Source organism: Acomys minous, assembly GCF_964271855.1.
Source record: "Acomys minous genome assembly, chromosome: 3".
NCBI classification, from domain to species: domain Eukaryota; kingdom Metazoa; phylum Chordata; class Mammalia; order Rodentia; family Muridae; genus Acomys; species Acomys minous.
The window spans coordinates 130,775,852-130,794,316 of record NC_140485.1 but is presented as its reverse complement, the minus strand read 5'-3'; the positions used below and the strand labels follow the sequence as shown (position 1 = coordinate 130,794,316).

General features: G+C 46.7%; 1 protein-coding gene across 3 annotated transcripts; it reads right to left on the bottom strand.

The window, feature by feature from the left end:
• Positions 1-44: 44 nt before the first annotated feature.
• Positions 45-6,725, bottom strand: LOC311594251 (UL16-binding protein 6-like). Of its 3 annotated transcripts, none has more exons than XM_084775839.1 (6): positions 6,628-6,725; positions 6,242-6,399; positions 2,773-2,985; positions 2,164-2,439; positions 1,440-1,571; positions 45-351 (listed from the first exon to the last, which is right to left on the bottom strand). In XM_084775839.1, exons 2-5 carry the CDS (start codon positions 6,312-6,314, stop codon positions 1,462-1,464), a joined length of 672 nt encoding a protein of 223 aa, XP_084631965.1. In that variant the 5' UTR covers positions 6,315-6,399; positions 6,628-6,725; the 3' UTR covers positions 45-351; positions 1,440-1,461. The 3 variants fall into 3 exon arrangements, with proteins under 3 accessions (XP_084631965.1, XP_084631964.1, XP_084631966.1); XM_084775838.1 differs by having other exon boundaries at positions 6,242-6,347; XM_084775840.1 differs by having other exon boundaries at positions 6,242-6,380; positions 6,628-6,709.
• Positions 6,726-18,465: the final 11,740 nt, after the last annotated feature.

The window sequence follows — 18,465 nt, the reverse complement described above, 5'->3', positions numbered from 1 at the left end:
ATAGTACAGGCTCCTCTTAGTGTGTCTCACACTGACACAGTCACTGCTAAGTTGTATACACAGGAGTGAGAACTTCACACTCCCACTAAGGAGATCCAATTATCCTGTTTCCTGTGCTTGGCATGGGTACAAACTTCTTCAAGTTCCATGTTAAGGGCAAATCCCCCCTCTCCCCCAGGGAGCACCAAGACAGAAGGCACAAGGTGGAAAGAAGACAAAGTGACTAGCACAGAATGAAAGAACGTCAAATCCTGGGCCAACAACAGGATGATTTGTCTGGTTGAGGATGACGAAAAGGCAGAGTGGCTGCACCAGATGAATTCTCACCACCATCTCTGGAGCATCTTCAACCTGCAGCAAGGGAACACATCTTTTGTAGGGTTTGAAGACAGCCTGGGCCAGTTCTCCTGGGTGACCTGTACCAGTCTTCAGCACCCCAGCCACCCTCCCCGAGGGTCACTCATTCCCCTCCTCCCACCACCCCTGACCTCACATCCTGCAGCATCTACTGTCTTCCTCCCTCCTTCCCCTGTTCCAGCTCAGCCCCACGCCCTGCTGCAGAGCATGGAGTTCAGGAGAAAGCAGTGGTGACTAGCTGTGCTCCCTGACTCAGGGCCTGATGGGAGGAGCCAAAGGAGCTAGGAGGAGCCCTGTCCAGAGAGGGGCCTGGGTCCTCACTGTCCAGGTCCCGAGTAGGATTCCAGAAATCTCTTTCCCCTTCATTCTAAATCCCTCACTGTCTGAGTGTGGCACACACACCTGTGGCTATGGCTGTCCCTGCCTCACCTTGTCCCTCTGTGCAGTCCAGATGGGAGCAGTGGACTCTAGCAGCAGCTCTGTGCCACCGGGCTCCAGTAGGAATACTGCTCCATCTGCTGCTGCTGCTGCTGCTTCCTTTGTTTCTGGTTTACTTGTGTGAGTGCTCACCTGCACTTCTGTAAGTGCACTGTGTGAATGCCTGCTGTCCATGGAAAAGAAGGGGCTGGATCCCCTGGACATGGAGCTGTCGATGCTTGCGAGCTGCGAGTGGATGCTGGGCATGGACCCTGGCCTAACGCAGGAGCAACAAACGGTCCTGCCACTGGGCTGTCCCATTTTCACCTTCCTTATCTTTGTCTGTGGGATGGAATCCTCTCCCCTCTACATAGTAAGAGGAACTACCATGTTCTTCTCTTGTGTCCCTGCTGTTCCCACATCTGCAGCGCGGGAAACTCCTGATTAGGAACCTGCGCTGACCAGGCACCTGCTGTGTTCCCTTCTCAAACCCACTTGTCTGTGCCAAGATTTCTCTCCTGTCAGTCAAGGCTGAGCATGCAAAGCCATTGCCTCCTTTGTGAATAAGATGCTGCAGCTGAGGGTCAAGAGCAGGTCTCCTCGAAACCCTTCCAGTTTCCTCACTCCCCACCCATGCCTCCCTGACCCCACTCCCAACACTGAACCTGTTTTGGTTGATGATTCTCCTCAGAAAAATAGTAGAAGGAAGCAGGGGAGGATCAGCAGCAGGACAGACATGTTCAGCTTGGTGGCCGCGGAAGAAAGCAGGCCCGCATCTGCAGTAGTGGGCTGCGAGGCTGAAGTGGAAACACAAGTTGGGTCTTTGACCAGACCTCAAATCTGAGGAACTCTCACCTTAGATTCTGGGTCCTCGCGTAATTCAGAAGCACATAGATTTCCACCCGCTCTGCTATGAACAACTATTTGTAAGGGTCCTGAGGAGGAAGGGAGTGAGGATGTCCTGTTCCCCAAAAGAGTCATGGAGCTATGGTAGGGGAGGCAGCGTGATGATGGGACCTCATCTTTCCTGCTGGCAGGAGAGGAGCTGACATGGGAGGTCATGGCAGGGAAGAAGAAGGAGCTTGGTGAGAAGAAAGGGGACAGTGATTCTAGAATGAGGACAGGCCAGGAAATAGAAGGATGCCCAGAGTGTGACACCCAGAGAGAACCACGGGGAGTGACCAGTGTAAACACAGTTAATGAGATAGGAGATGGGGAGAAAGGAGATGACTGATGGGGACAATGGCCACTAATGTGAGACTCATGGTGATAAAATCTGCCCCCCCACACCACACACACACACACACACACACACACACACACACACATACACATAAACACACACACACCTCATCTTCACAGAAAGGTTCCTCTCCTCTTCCCAGTTACCTGTAGGCTCCAAATTTTCTTCCCAGTACAACTTGGCCTCCTCAAACCAGCTCTTGCATTCACCCTGCGACATCCGGTTTAGCAATAAAATTACTTCCTTGATTCTCTCTAATGTCTCTCTTGTCAAGTTGGATCCAGAATCCACTTTACTCTCCCAATCAGTATTTGAGCCAACGTGGAACATTTTGGGCCCGTTGAGGCTAAAGTCCCAGGATCCCGTGAAATGTCCATTTCCTTCACAACCGCAACATATCGTGGCCTGCAGAGTGAGGGGCTCTGTGCCCATTGGAAAGAGATCAGTCTCTGGCCTTGATGCATCCTGTTTGCCTACCTGCCCCTTTCCATCCTCTGACCTCACCCTACCCACCACAATTTGTTCTTGCAAATAAACATCTTATGTGGGATAACTTTTTTCCTCCTTCATGAAAACACTGAATGTCCCTAACCTGCCTGTCACAAATCTTGTTCTTTCCTTCAGGGGATCATCTGATATGTTCTTTTACTTATTTTGTAGCAATGGGGGGGGGTGAACCTAGGGCCTCATGCATGCTAGGCAAGCACAAAACCACTGAGCTACACCCCCGCCCTGTGGGGCCATTGGAAACTTACCTCGGATTGAATTAGTCTCCTTCCGTATTTCATACAGCACCTGTTTTAAGAGGTAATCTTCGTCTTTCAAAGTTTTAACCTTTTTCTCACAGAATTGTGAGACATCCAGTCTGTTCCACACAGGACATTCGTTCAGTTGACCTTGGACTTTGGACCACCATGGTCCAGATCCTGACCTGCCAATAGCAATGCTGCAGCAAAGAGAGGCACCAGCTGTGAAGGAAACATGCATTGAGGTTAGGCATAGTTCAAGGGACCCACAGACCATCTCTACCTGTGCCACCAAGAAAGTCCTTCTGGAAGGCTGGCTTAAAAACAAAACAAAACAAAAATCTATGTCTGAGCCCCCAATGGACAGAGCAAGCTTCACTTATTCCCTCTTGCTTGAAGATGCAGATCAAGCTGTGGCCCAACCCCTCCTCTCCATCAGGACAATTCTCTAATCTATTATCGCATCATCTTCCTGGCGATAGGCCCTGTTGGTTGTATCAGGCGACATTCTGGATTTATCCATCCTGGGTGATTTCGTGAAGCTGCCCATGGAGACTTTTGTGGGGACAGGATGGTGTGTGAGACTGCTGGGTCACTGTGGAGAAGGGTGAGGAGGAAATAAAGGGTTGTATTGATGGCACCCCTCCCTCAGATCCCTTTTCCTAGTGAGCTTTCACTGTCAATTTGATACAGCCTAGAGTCGCCTAAGCAGAGAGTCTCTACTCAGGGACAGCATTGATTGTTAGTGGTGTAGGAATACCCAGCCTACTGTGGGCATTACCATTCCCTAGGCAGGTGGTCCCTGGGTGGAAATGAAATCTAGCTATGCCTGAGCTAGTGATCCAGACAGCAAGTAGGATCCTCTATGCTTCTTGCTAAGCCTCTCTGGCTGCAAAGGGAGTTACTTCCTTATAGGTAGTAGTGGGTAGAAACTGTATTCCCCATGTGGAATCTCACTAAATATGGTACAGAAAAATACCACCAGGTGGAGAGGTTAGGAGTCAAAAGCATCAAGGTCAGTGGTCCATTGATGAATAAGGGGACACATCCTGAATCCTGACTGCTTAAGTCGGGAGGGTTATGGTAAATGGAACAAAAAGATCCTGAATACAGACAGATGTGGCTAGCCAGCCCAGATGTGGCTGCATTTTTAATAATTGAAGACAAAGCAAATGATCAAGAAACTGAAATCTGCCGACACAGGGCTCCTGTGTCCATTCTTTAAAACTGAACCACTGGGGCTAGAGAGGTGGCACAGCAGGTTAAGGGCACTTGTGGCTCTTGCAGAAGATCCAAGATTGATTCTCAGCAACAAAGCTTGGCAGCTCACCACTGCCTGTAACTGTAGTTGCGAAAGGATCAAACGCCATCTTTTAGCCTCCGAGAGTACCAAGTACAGACATGGTGCAGGTATGCACCTGCGGTCAAAACACTCATATGCATATAATAAATCAACAGGCCCTTTAAACTGAACCACTTCAAAGCCAGACCCAGGTTGCCTTCCTAGGAGAGCAGATCAGGTCCCAGCCAGAAAGGACCACTCACCTTTGCATCCAGTACAGCCCAATCTGTAGTGCTTTGTCACCGCCCTGTCACTCAGGGATGAAGCCCTAGATGCCACCCAGAATGCCTAGTGTGGTGTTTTGGATGACCCCGTCTGCTCTAGAGTAAGACATTTGAGTCTGGCCCCCAGTTGGTGGCAGCTGTTTGGACAGTTTTAGGAAGTGTGGCCTTGCTGAAGGAAGTATGACAGTAGAGGTGTGGTTTTTAAAAGCCATTCCCCTTTCTTCATCTTTGGACCTTGCTTGAGGTTTAAGATGTGGGCTCTCAGCTGGACATGGTATCCTATGCCTCTAAGTCCCATCACATAGGAGGCAGAGACTGGTGGATCTTTATGAGTCTGAGGTCAACCTGTTCTACATAGAGTTCCATGACAACAAAAACTACACAGTGAGACCCTATCTCAAAAAACAAAAACAAAAACAAAAAAACCAGAAAACGAACAAACAAAACAAAACAAAAAAGAGATAAGTTCCTAGCTTGCTGCTCCAGCCACCATACCTGCCTTGTTCCATGCTTCCCTGATTAGAGGTGAGGGACTCTGTTCCCTCTGAAACAAAAGTTCCCCCACAGCTTTTTTTCTGCATGTTGCTGTAGTTGTGGTATTTTATCACAGCAATAGGAGAGCAAGTAATGCCCACTGTCACAGAAATATTGAAGTGTTTGCCTGTCAGACAGTCTCAGTTATACCTGCTCAACTCTGCTCTTGTAGCTTGAAAGAGTCAGAGACAGTTTCTCTATAAAGAGCAAGACCAGACCTGCATCTAGGGCTCTAAGACACAGGACAATCAGTCAGCCTGAGGCTTCAGTGCTAGGAAATGGCCCTGGGTGGAGTTCATAGCAGTTCCTTGGGTAGAAGCCAGCCTGGACCACCTGCAGCAGGGAAAATGGATTCTGTTTCAAGGTGGCTCCTGACATAGTACTGGGCCCTGGGAGAGAGTGACCTCAGGACCTAGGCTATCAGAAAGGGCATCAGGCCTCAGGGAGACTCATGAGGTGAGCACTTTCCCTCTAGGTGGTTAGGTGGACAGGCCACAGTCAGACAAGACATCCTGAAGTGACACATTGCTGCAGGGTCACAGCAAATCACTGTGTGCTGAGAGCTGCCTAGCAGGGAGAGACAAGACTCTTGTCTGACAGAGCATCTCCTGTTCTCAGGAGAGTAGTGGAAATCTTATCTCATCTAGAGGAAGTGCCTGGGGTCTCTTCTCAAGTCAGCTACCACTTCTTCCTCAGCAAGTACCTCAGGCTTCAAGGGGTGTCCCCTATGTTCCTTGGGACCCAAGGAATCCCCTGGACAGCAATAGATTGAACAAGGGCCTTAAATACAGGCCCCCTCCTGTTGTCACAGGAAGCACAGAGGTCACTGCCACTTGGGAAACCTCTCTCTCTCTCTCTCTCTCTCTCTCTCTCTCTCTCTCTCTCTCTCTCTCTCTCTCTCTCTCTCTCTCTCTCTCCCTCCCTCCCTCCCCACCACCACCCATTTCTCTCTCTCCCCTCCCCCTTTCTATATAAATACCAACTATGTTGCGGCCTGTTTTTATTCATTACTATATAACTCAGGGGAGCGGCCTGAGACTCCCCCTTGGAGGGCTCCACGCTGCAGCCATCACACCAGGTGCTGGTGAACAGGTTTAGGCTTCCAGGTGGGACTGAGGGTTTCACTAGCTACTCCTTTCTGCTCCTTGCCCTCCTCATTTTCGTAGCCATTTTCTGCTCCGTCCATGGAAACCTTCCCCCTAACTTTGTCTAGGCACTGAAGAGGTTGGGGAAGAGCAGAGTGAGGGCCAGGGCGCCCAGACTTAAGTCCCAGTAACAGAGAAGAGGAGAAGCCTGGGAGCTCCCGGTGAGCAATACCGCGACCTCTGAGACTAGTAGGCGGCGCCCTCCGGAGTAAACTTACATCCCAGTAACTCACCAGCCCGCAGCATGGTGCACAGAAAGCTCAGTGAGACCAAAAGATTCGGCCTCAGGGAAAGAGCCTTTGCCATAGCTCTTCCGACAGATGTGATTGATTTCCGGAGCTGTGGAGAGAATCGCGGAGTCCTCTGTACCGCCTACAAAGGAGCCCGAGAACTGCGAAAAGTTCCGGGCGCCTGGAAGGTGAATTCAAGCCGCTAGGAAGGATCCCCCTGTGCCCGGTGACTCTGGCCCTCCCCCGGAACCATGGTCTCCCCCGGAACCATGGTCTCCCTCGGGAACCACGGTCTCCCTCAACCTCCGTGGAGGGACGAGCTAAGAACTGAATAGTGAGGACTATATTGTCCAGAGCCCCCACACCCCGGGTCCCTTCATCTCACTCACCAGCAGCTGCACCTACTGGCCCACGCACGCCGAGCTTGTATCCTGGTCTGAGTCTGTTTCTTGTCAAACCCACTAGTCCTGGGTGCTGCTGTGCCGTAGACACACCTCACCGGAACTCTTCCTCCGCCACAGAATAGCAGCTCCACCCCTGCCTTCCGCCGCGGCGGGCCGCGGCCGGCCACCGGCCGGCTCGGGGCGGGCCAGCCGCTTAGAAGAAGCCAGCGAGGCACACAACCTTGGCCAAGCCAGGGCGCACGGGACACAGGAATGCAGGAACAAAATTGATGCCATGTTCTATACATAAAGTATATTCTACATTTAATGCTGTAGTCTGAGAGTTTGTCCTCCAGGTGATCCCACTCCTTCCTGCGTTTCGGGATTGATCGCCCACTGCAACAAAATGGGCTTGCCAGCACTCTCCAGAAACTCCACCGGAACAATTTAAATACAATTACCACCCAATGATTCCCTGAGATAAAACAACTTCCCTGGAGATTCACCCTCCTGGACCCAATCTGCTTGAAGGTCTACATTCACGACCTGAGACTCACGACCCCCGCTTATGGTTTTTTTCCTTACTTCCCTGCGACCCCAACCCCTAATTACAGTTTTTCCTTATAAACCCTTGAAGCTCCGGTATCATTCTCCTATCCTGCTGCGTCAGGAAGGACAGTGATCCGAAGCTCTGAGCCGGTAATACAAGATCCTGCGTGTATTGCATCAGTATCAGGTCTTGGTGGGTTTTTTTTTGCGGGGGGGGGGGGCGGGAATGTCTCTGGATCTGGGTAATCTAGGCATAACAGGAACACAGGTGAGGGTGTGGTGAACGCGGTCTGAGACAGTGGCTCTCCACACCCCAACCAGAACCAGAAGCAGGGCAGCTCTGTGGCGCAGAGGAAGAAGGGTTCCAAAGCAGGGATGGTGTCAGGATCACAGGGGAGCCTGTCCCCTCACTGAGTCCGCTCTCTAGTTCCCTCCCACCTTTGCTATTCTTCTGGCAGTTGGCAAGGAAGGGGGAAGGGGAGGTGTGTCCTCTGGTCGCAGTTTTAATCCTTTAACCCAAAATTATATACAGATTACAAACAATGGTAATACTAACATTTAAATTGTCTCACTTACAAATTCTTTTTACTTTCTTTTTTTGTTTTTTGTTTGTTTGTCTGTTTGTTTTTCGAGACAGTGTTTCTCCGTGTAGCCTTGGCTGGGGTCCCCTAGCATCTGCCTCCCTGAGTGCTGGGATTAAAGGCATGAACCACCACCCGTATCGCCCCCGCCCCCGCCCCCACCTCTTGCGCCCAGATAGAGCTCAAAAAAGAACCAGAAAACACACCACAAAAACACTGTAAAATGCAAAAGGAATCTTTTTATTCAGGCCCGGCGGGCGCTGGGTCGCATCCGATCCCCAATTCAGAGATCTCAGAAAACGACCACAGGCGCCAGCTGAGGGACTTCTTACAGTAGACATGAGAAGGCGAAAGGAGGGTTCTAAAATCTACTACAAAGACGACAAGCTACAGAGAGGAAAGGCGCCAGGGCCGCTTACAATTTGTTGTTGTTGTTGTTGTTGTTATTGTTCTTTCTTTTTTCGCCATTTGTTCCAGGGAGTATAATCCCATCTCCAGGGGCCATTAAATAGGGCTGTCTCTTAGATTCGTTTCAAAGAGTTTTATGGACTTCAGATAAGCCATTTGTACTGCTATCATCCTAGTGCTAAAATCACGTGGAATTTGCTTAAAGGGCTCTGTGTGGGTTGGTTTGTTTGTTTGTTTGTTTGTTTTGTTTTTTGTTTTTATTTTTTAGATTTCCCCGCTCCCCAGGCAGGCGGCTGGGCACTTTTCGCCTGCACTTCCCCAGCGGCCCCCCGTTCTGCATTTAACGTTTCCCAGGCAGGTGCCCAGGGAACTCTCTAGCGGTTTCGCGGTCCTGTTTCCTGCTTCCCAGGAGGGCGCCTGGGCACTCTTCTTTCACACCCACCTGTCTCCCCACCCCCTTCTGATCTCCCTGTCCACCCCCCGCCCCCACGCCCAGCTATTTCAAGCCGCTGAGACGCGATTCTCAGCCCTTCCTTCTGCTTTCCTTACTTCAACCCAAGTGACTGCTGCCCACCTAAAGAATGCCAGACCAAGATCAAGGTTCCTCTAACCCCTGTCCTTGTCCCCTGTTTTCTGCTGGGCTCACAGATACTTCTGTGATATTGCCAGCCCGAAGAAACGAAGAAACCGTCCAGACCTTCAGGACGTTCTCCTTTTCTGATCAGATCAGACCTTAACACTTTGCCTTTCTCCTAGGACCATGTGTGAATTGCCCCCTTTCCTCTTTTGATTAAATAAGTAAATAAGTAAATGCCCTCCACCTACCTACCCAGACACTCTGCTGTCAGTGTTTTACACCCCTGTTGTGAGTGTTCCACTGGCAGGGCTGCCCTTGGCTGGAAGGAATAGGGCCCACCATCTCCCTGGGATCTGCCTGTGCCATGGCAGCTGCCATCATCCACATATACCCGATAGAGACTTTTGAGGCAAACTTATTCAGGCATAAGTGCCACAGCTAACAGCCTTGAACTCCTACCACAACAGATGAACTCTCTTGCTGGGTCCTGCTCCAAAACAGGAGCACTAGACCAAATGACTGCTATGCCTGGAGTGACTTGTACTGGGGGGCAGAATGCTCTGTCTGTGTAAATGTACCAAATGCTGTTTGAGATCATTGGTTAACACCTTCAAAAAACAAACAAAGCAAAACTCTGAATAGACAGTGCTCTTGAGATTTCAACCCACTAAGCAATTGAGTTGGTTCAATAATCTGTTTTCCTGCCCCCGCCCCGCCCCTTATCAGCCTGACTGTGCTGTCTTTTATTTGTTGAAGTTTGCACAATGCCTCATCCAATTTTTAAAATGGCAGATGAGAAACATTACAAAAATCACTGCCACTTGGGTCCTGAATAATCAATACCAAACTATACTCAGCATAAAAGACAATGACTACAATGACACCTCTCTTTATAACAAGAAGGAGTTGTGAGGCTCCGAGACTGTGCCACCAAGGGGAACTGGCACGGGATTGGCGAGGTGGAGCATGTTCCAGTCCCAGAAATCTCAAACTTGAGATTACATTTGTTGTTTTTGTTGGCTTAGCTCTTACTGGTTATTCTCTGTTGAGGCTCAGGAAATGAGTGAACTTCTATGGTCTCAGGATGTGAAACCCAGAAGCTTTAGGTGACCCTCCCAGGCTATAGAAAGAGAAGATTCCAAACCTGTCCTGAGGCCTGTAAGCTTTGCAGTTTCAGCTGTGATGTTTTGGGAGTCACAGCCTGTGTTGAGGTGGCCTCTATAGTGGTACAGCTGCTGTGACATCCCCCAGCTGCTGTAAGTAACCCACCCACCCCCTTCCCGTCAGTAAACCTCAAAGAAAACTCAGTGGATCTCCAAGTAGTACCTTTATGTAGTTGGTACTTTGGTCTGTCATAGCTTCCATTTCTGGGGTAGGTGAGTGTGTGTGTGTGTGTGTGTGTGTGTGTGTGTGTGTGTGTGTGTGCGCGCGCGCGCGCGCCCACACATCTACCCTGGTAAAAACTCTGATACAACGCCAGTTTGCATAAGACACAATTGATTTGTGTCATCACCTGTCTTGGCTTTGCCAGCAGCATAGAGACTGGAATAGTGTGAGAGGTGTTGTCTTCACAGCTCTTGTGTGTGTGGATGCTGGCTTTGTAAAAGACTCCTTAGCAATGTAGGAAAGCCAACCACTGACCTGGCCAGCAGTGTGGAGTGGAGGTGCAGAACACAGGAGGGGAATCAGGAGTGGTGGGCTTGCCTGCTGGTTTGAAGAATGGCACACCTAGGCTCACATGTTTGAATGCTAAATCATCAGGGGGTGGCACTACTTAGAATGATTAGGAGGTGTGGTCTTGTTGGAGTAGGCGTGGCCTTGTTGGAGGAAAGGTGTCACTGGGGGTGGGAGTTGAGACTTTAAGCACTCAAGACAGGTCCAGGCACTAGAGCTCTCTCTCTCTCTCTCTCTCTCTCTCTCTCTCTCTCTCTCTCTCTCTCTCTCTCTCTCTCTCCCTGTCCCTGTGGATCCTGATGTACAACGTTCATCTCCTTCTCCAGCCCTATCTGTTGCACGCTGCCATACTCCCTTCTTTGTTGACAATGGACGAAACCTCTGCAACTGATAGTTCAGCCCCAATTAAATGCTTTCCTTCATAAGAGTTGCCATGGTTATGTTGTCTCTGCATACAATAAAATGCTAACGAAAACAGCTTACAATGCTTCTGTTCTTGGGAAATGATGACTTGGCTCTTAGGACATTTATGAAGTACACATTAGTTATCTGTAAGAAAATCCACTGACAGATTGCATGAATGAAAACTGTTTGGCTAAGTGAGGAACAGTGACTAATGATGGTGATTTAAAGAAAGCATCCCTGACTTCCATACATGTGCCATAAATAATAATAGAAAATAATAATAATAATAATAATAATAATAATAATAACAAAAATGTCTTAGAAGGAAGTATTTACACACAGACCTCCAGACTTTAGCAAGGAAAACATTTTTATAACCTCTTACAAGTGTGCCGCAGTAGTGTGATCAGACAAGGTCTCTAAGAGTCTCAGAACTCACCGAGTAGGCTGGAAAGGCTTGCCAGTGATGCAGGGTTCTCCTGCCTCTGCCTTCCTAGAAGTGACAATAAAAGCACACAGCGCTATGGCCAGGAGGTCTAAGAATCAACTCAGATTCTCATGGTTGTGAAGCAGCTGCTTTACCACTCAGTTTTCTCCTCATGCTTTGGATAACCAGGTCTTTTAGTGCTCAGCAAACAGCCAGATTCTTCAGGAGATAATGCCCATGTGACCAGGTTGTGGGAACCTGGTCAGAAGCTGGTCCATACTGCAAGGAGTACAGAATCCAGAAGCTCTAAAACTGGTCATGATGAGCATCAGAGAAGGACATATGTCAAAGGAGATGGGATATGAAATTAGGAATGTCGCCCTTTTGGAGGAGGTATTGCCTTATTGGAGGAAGTAAATTAGGAGTGTCGCCCTTTTGGAATAGGTGTCACCTTGTTGGAGGAAGTGTGTCACTGAGGGAGGCCTTTGCAGTTTCAGGAGGCTCATTCCAAGCCCATAGGCTCTCCTTGCTGCATTTAGATAGGGCTGTAGAATTCTCAGCTGCAAACCCACCTGTGTGCCCTCATGCTCCCCAGCATGAGAAATGGTAAGCAAGCAGATGTGCTGAGTTCTACAGCCTGAATGGCGCTTGCATCATGGAGTCAGTCGTGCTAAGGTCTGGGGCCCTGTTGTAGTTACCAGTGACTTCTACTAAACAACTAGTCCTCAGTTTGCGTTTCCTGTGATTAGTTGTTGCAAATTTCCTCTAGTGATGCCTCAGACACTTTAATAATGTCCATCTTCCTAATGCCACTAAGTTTTTTCAAATTAACTTGGTTGAAATAGTCATTTTTAAAGCTCTAATACTTTACCTGCACACCATGAGAGTTTAAACTCCAATGAGCAGTCAGGCAGGGTGGCACACACCTTATGCCTAAGGGTGATGAGGTAGAGGCTGGAGGATTTCTGTGTGTTTCAGGCCAGCCTGGCTTACATAGTGAAATCCTGCTTCAAAAAAAAGTCTTTTCAACAGTGAACTATGCTTTTTTCCTTTTCTTTTTTAAATCTCTACTTATTTATTTATTAGGCATACAATATTCTGCCCGCGTACCAGAGGAGGGCACCAGATCTCATTATAGATGGTTGTGAGCCACCATGTGGTTGCAGGAAATTGAACTCAGGACCTGGAGAGATGGATCAGAGGTTAACAGCACTGGCTGCTCTTCCAAAGGTCCTGAGTTCAATTCCCAGCAACCACATGGTGGTTCACAACCATCTACAATGTAACATAATGCCCTCTTCTGTCCTGCAGGTGCACATGCAGGCAGAGCACTGTATACTAATGAAAGAAAGAAAGAAAGAAAGAAAGAAAGAAAGAAAGAAAGAAAGAAAGAAAGAAAGAAAGAAGAGAAAGAACAGCAGTGCTCTCAACCTCTGAGTCATCCCTCCAGCCCCGTGAACTATATTTTTTTAATCTTTTAATTTTATTTAAATAATTTATTCAGATTACATCTCAATTGTGATTCCTCTCACTTGTATCTTCCCATTCCCCCTTCCCTCCTTCTTTCACCCTATTCCCCTCCCCGAGGCCTGTGACAGAAGGGGACCTCCTCCCCCACTTTATGATCACAGCCTATCAGGTCTCATGCAGATAGCCTGCTTACCCTTCCTCTGAGTGCCAACAGGCATCCACACCAAGGGGAAGTGGTCAAATAGGGGCCATCAGAGTTCATGTCAGAGTCAGTCTTCACTCTCCACACAACTGTGGAGAATGAGCTGTTCATTGGCTAGATCTGAATATGGAGTCTAGGTTTACTGCATGCATTGTCCTTGATTGGTACAGTAGTTTGAGCAGAACCCCCTGGGTCCAGATCTGCAAGCTTTGATGATCTTCTTGTAGGATTCCTGGACCCTCTGGGTCCTACTATTTCCCCATTCTCCCATACTTCTCTCACCTGGAGTCCCAATAGAAAGTCCCAGCATCTGTCCCAATCCCCCCACTGAATGAAGACTCTCAGAGGACATCCCTTTTGCGTCAGTGTCCAATTATAAGTGAATATATACTATATGTATCTTTCTGGGTTTGGGTTAACTCACTCAGCGTTATCATTTCTAGTTCCATCCATTTGCCTGCAAATTTCAAGATCTCCTTGTTTTTAATAGCTGAGTAGTATTCCATAGTATAAATGTATCAGTTTCTTTATTCATTCATCCACTGAGGGACATTTAGGCTGTTTCCAGGTTCTGACTATTAGGAATAAGGCAGCTATGAACATGGTTGAGCATATGTCCTTGTTGTCTACTGGAGCATCGTTTGGGTGTATTCCAAGGAGTGGAATAGCTGGGTCTTAAGGAAGCTCTATTCCCAATTTTCTGAGAAAGCGCCAGATTGATTTCCAAAGTGGTTGTACAAATTTGACACCCACCAGCAATGGAGCAGTGTTTCCCTTTCTCCACATCCCCACCAGCATGTGCTGTCACCTCAGTTTTTGATCTTAGCCATTCTGATGGGTGTAAAATAGAATCTCAGAGTCATTTTGATTTGCGTTTCTCTGGTGACTAAGGACATTGAGCATTTCTTTAAGTGTTTCTCAGCCATTGGATATTCCTCTGTTGAGAATTCTCTGTTTATCTCTGAACCCAATTTCTTAATTGGGTTATTTACCTTGGTGGTGTTTAATTTCTTGAGTTCTTTATATATTTTGGATATTAGCCCTTTGTCTGATGTAGGGTTGGTGAAAATCTTTTCCCAGTCTGTAGGCTGTCGCTTTATTCTGTTGACAGTGTTTTCTGCCTTACAGAAGCTTCTCAGCCTCATGAGGTCCCATTTATTAATTGTTGACCTTAGAGCCTGGGCTGTTGGTGTTCTGTTCAGGAAGTTATCTCCTGTGCCAAGGAATTCCAGGCTCTTCCCCAATTTTTCTTCTAACAAATTTAATGTTTCTGGTTTAATGTTGAGGTCTTTAATCCACCTGGACTTCAGTTTTGTGCATAGTGATAAATATGGATCTACTTGCATTTTTATACATGTAGACATCCAGTAAAACCAGCACCATTTGTTGAAGATGCTGTCCTTTTCCTTTGTATAGATTTCCATTGTATAGATTCACTTTCATTGAATTTTAGGAATTCCTTTGATTTCTTTCTTTGTTTCTTCCCTGACCTAGTTTTCATTGAATAGAGTGTTGTTCAGTTTCCATGTATGTGTTGGCCTTTTGTTATCTCTGTTGTTATTTAAGTCCAGCTTTAGTCCATGGTGATCTGATAGGATACAAGGTATTATTTCACTCTTCTTGTATCTGTTGAGGCTTGCTTTGTGACCTGCTGTATGGTCAATTTTGGAGAAGGTTCCATGAGGTGCTCAGAAGAAGGTATAATCTTTTGTGTTTGGGTGAAAAGTTCTGTAGATATCTATTAGATCCATTTGATTCATGACATCAGTTAGTACCATTATTTCTTGGTTTAGTTTCTGCTTCATTGGCCTATCCTTTGGTGAAAGTGGGGTGTTGAAGTCTTCCACTATTAATGTGCGGGTGTTGATGTGTGGTTTAAGCTTTGTTAATATTTATTTTACAATCTAGGTGGTAGTAGGGTACACTTTTAATCCCAGCACTTGGGAGGCAGAGGTAGGCAAATCACTGTGAGTTTGAAGCCAGCCTGGTCTACAAAGCAGCTCCAGGATAGTCAAGGCTACACAGAGAAACCCTGTCTCAAAACACTAAAAAAATTCTTTTACAAATGTGGGTGCCCTTGTATTGGGGCTGTATATGTTCAGAATTGTGATGTTATCTTGGTTGAATTTTCATTCGATGAGTATGAAGTGTCCTTCCTCATCTCTTTTGATTAATTTTCATTGAAAGTCTATTTTATTAGATATTAGAATGGCTACACCAGATTGCTTCTTGTGTCCGTTTGATTGGAGTACCTTTTTCCAGACTTTTACTCTGAGGTAATGTCTATGCTTGTGGTTGAGATGTGTTTCTTGAATGTAGAAGAATGCTGGGTCTTGTTTATGGATCCATTCTGTTAGTCTGTGTCTTTTTATTAGAGAATTGAGACCATTGTTGTTGAGAGAAATTAATGTTGTTGGTGGTAGAATATTTGTGTTGTTATGTTTTGCTTCAGTGAGGTTATCTATTTCCTGTGTTATCTAGGTTGTAGTTTGTCACTTTGGATTGGAGTTTTCTTCCAGTAACTTCTGTAGGGCCAGATTTGTGGATAGGTACTGTTTGAATTTGTTTTTGTCATGGAATATCTTGTTTTCTCCATCAATGGTTACTGAATTTTTTGCTAGATATAGTGGCCTGGACTGGCATTTGTGGTCTCTTAGGGTTTACAGGACCTCTACACAAGCTCTCTGGCTTTTATGGTCTCTGCTGAGAAGTTGGGCATAATTCTGATAGATTTTCCATTATATGTTATTTGGCCTTTTTCCCTTGCCACCTTTATTATTTTTTCTTTGCTCTGGATATTTTGTGTTTTGATTATTATGTTGCAGGAGGATTTTCTTTTCTAGTCTACTCTATTTGGTGTTCTGTAGGCCTCCTGTATGTTTGTATGCATCTCTTTCTTTAAGTTGGGGAAATTTTCTTCTATGATTTTATTGAAGATATTTTCTGAACCTTGGAGTTGGGTATCTTCTTTTTTTTTTGATTCCTATTATCCTTAGGTTTTGTCTTTTCATGGTGTCCTTGATTTCTTGCATGTTTTATGACAGGAACTTTTCAGACTTTTAACATTTTCTTTGATGGTTGCATTAAATTCTTCTGTTGTATTTTCTACACCTGAGATTCTTTCCTCTCCCTCTTGAATTCTGTTAGTGAAGCTTACCTCTGTATTTCCTGTTTTCTTCTCTAAGTCTCTCGTTCCTGGCTTTCTTCTGTCTGTGCTTTTATCATTGTTTCCATTTTCATCCTTCAGATCTTGGACCATTTTATTGATTTCCTTCATCTGATTGTTTTCAGTTTCCTGAATTTCTTCCAGCAATTTCTTCATGTCCTCTCTATAGGCTTCTGTCATGGCCTCTCTAAGGTCCTCAATATGTTTGGGTGCATCTTCCTGTATTTGTTTATGGAATTTATTCATTTCCTCCATTACCATCTTCATTACTAAGGATTTGAGGTCAATTTCTTGTGCTTCAGTTGTGTTTGAGTTCCCAGGGTTAAATTCTTTGGAAGAGCTGGGTTTTTGACATGCCATATTGTTTTGGATTTTGTTGTTTGTGCTTTTACAGTGGCCTTTAGGCATCTTACTGTTTCTGATGTTGGGAGGTAGTTTCTGGTGTCCTTCACTGGTCATTGAGAGTAGTTCATTGGTGAATGTCTATAGTTCAAGATCCCTTACTTGTGGGGACCAGGAAAGCCTTCCGTGGATCAGGCAGATGACTTGGTTTCAGCTCTGGGGGACTTTGTTCCACACCCTAGGCTCCCAACTGGGCCAGCAGAGGTTGGTGCTGGTGTTCTGCAGCCCAAGGTTCAGTCCAAGATACTATCTGCCTTCGGCTGGACTTTGGAGACCCTGCACTCAGCCACTGGGGCCCTGGGACCTAGTCCACCAGAGAGTGTGGGAGTTGCCCACTGGTTTACGCTTCTGCCCACCTGTTTTTGCTCTGGCCCCAGCCACTGGACCTAGGTTCAGTCTGACAGAGAGTGTGGGAACTGTACCATAGCTGAGAATGTGTCTGTAGCTGCCTGCCATGCCCGCCCCCACCCCCATGAGCTCTGGGTCCCTCTGTGGACTGGCAGATCTGAGGTCAGATCTATCCCAGATCCACACTCTGGGCTCCCCTCTGGGCCAGCAGACACTGAGATTCGTAGTCTGTAACCCACAACTTAGCCAGAAAACATGCAGATACTTCCCAATAGGCTTGTGATGGCCTTAGAAGACTCAGTGTGGCCACAGGATCATGGAGCTTTCTGTGGACTGGAGCAGGGCAGTGTTCTGGGGTCATATCTACCCATTCTCCTGGGTTCTCCCCTGGGCCAGCAGATACAGATGCTGGCATTTCACTGCCCACAGTTCAGTCCCAGATACAGAGGCTTCCATGTAGATCACAGCTGCAGCTCGCAGTCAGATATGCAGCCAGTCTCTGGGGACTGGGCACTCGTCCTCCTTGGACCAGTTGGATGACCAGAGGATACACCCACCTGTCCTCTGCACAGTGTGAACCCATCTCACCTAGGATTCTCCAGGTCTTGTGGTCGGTAGCTCCCACCCTGGTCTCTAGGCTCTGACCTGCTGCTCAGACACCATATGTGGTCAGTACCACCATCTTGGACCTCCTGCAGATCACTTCCGCTTGCTTCATATCTCTGCCACATATAGTTGGGGGTGCCACAGCCAATTCTTGGTGCTTTGTGAGGGGAGTATGAAGCAGGGAGGAGCCGAACTATACTTTTTATACTTATAGAAAGTGGCTTCTGAGTTCTCTGCCTCTCCATGTGCATGTGGCTATTGCTGAACTACCTAGAATATATCACATAAACTAATATATAATAGTAATGATATTATAAAATAGCATTTATGTTATAAAATAGTTTCTATCATATACTGTTAGAGTCTGTAACTCACTGAAGAAAACACCCCAAACTCAAATAGTATGCAAGCAACAAAGAGTGTTTATTCTGCAGAAATCCAGCATGCTGAGATCACCACTTAGACACAATGGCGACCCTGAGATAAGCTTGAAGCCTCCTTTTAAAGGCATTCAGTGGAAATCCAGGGCAAGGGTAGGTAATACTTAAAGGGATTGGAGCATTTATACCCCAAAAGCATGGGCACACTGAAAAAGCACAGCCCACCTTAGTCACTGGTCATGAGTTAATCATAAGACAAGAGATTTCTAGACCAGCAGTCAATCATCCTAGAACACCTAAACCAGCAGTAAACGAGCCTTAAGCAATCTTAGCTTCTCCTGTCCAGCCGTCTGTGGTTGCCTATTCTATGCAGTACTCCCAGCAGCCACCGAGCTCTTCTATGAGAAATGAAGATTTAGTCCTATTCTGAGCTAACAGGAAAAGGAAGCCTGTCATGGAGTCATTTAGGCTTATTTAACCAGTCCCCTTCAATATAGTCATGTAAAATAGTAGATATGTTTCTTCTTTTGTTCTAGAAAGGCTTCCTAGTAAAGGAAAAGTGGATATGATAAATATCCATTATAAACAAAAAATTTAACTTTTAGGCAAATACTCTTAAGTAGGTTGGATCTTCCTACTCTGTCTCACA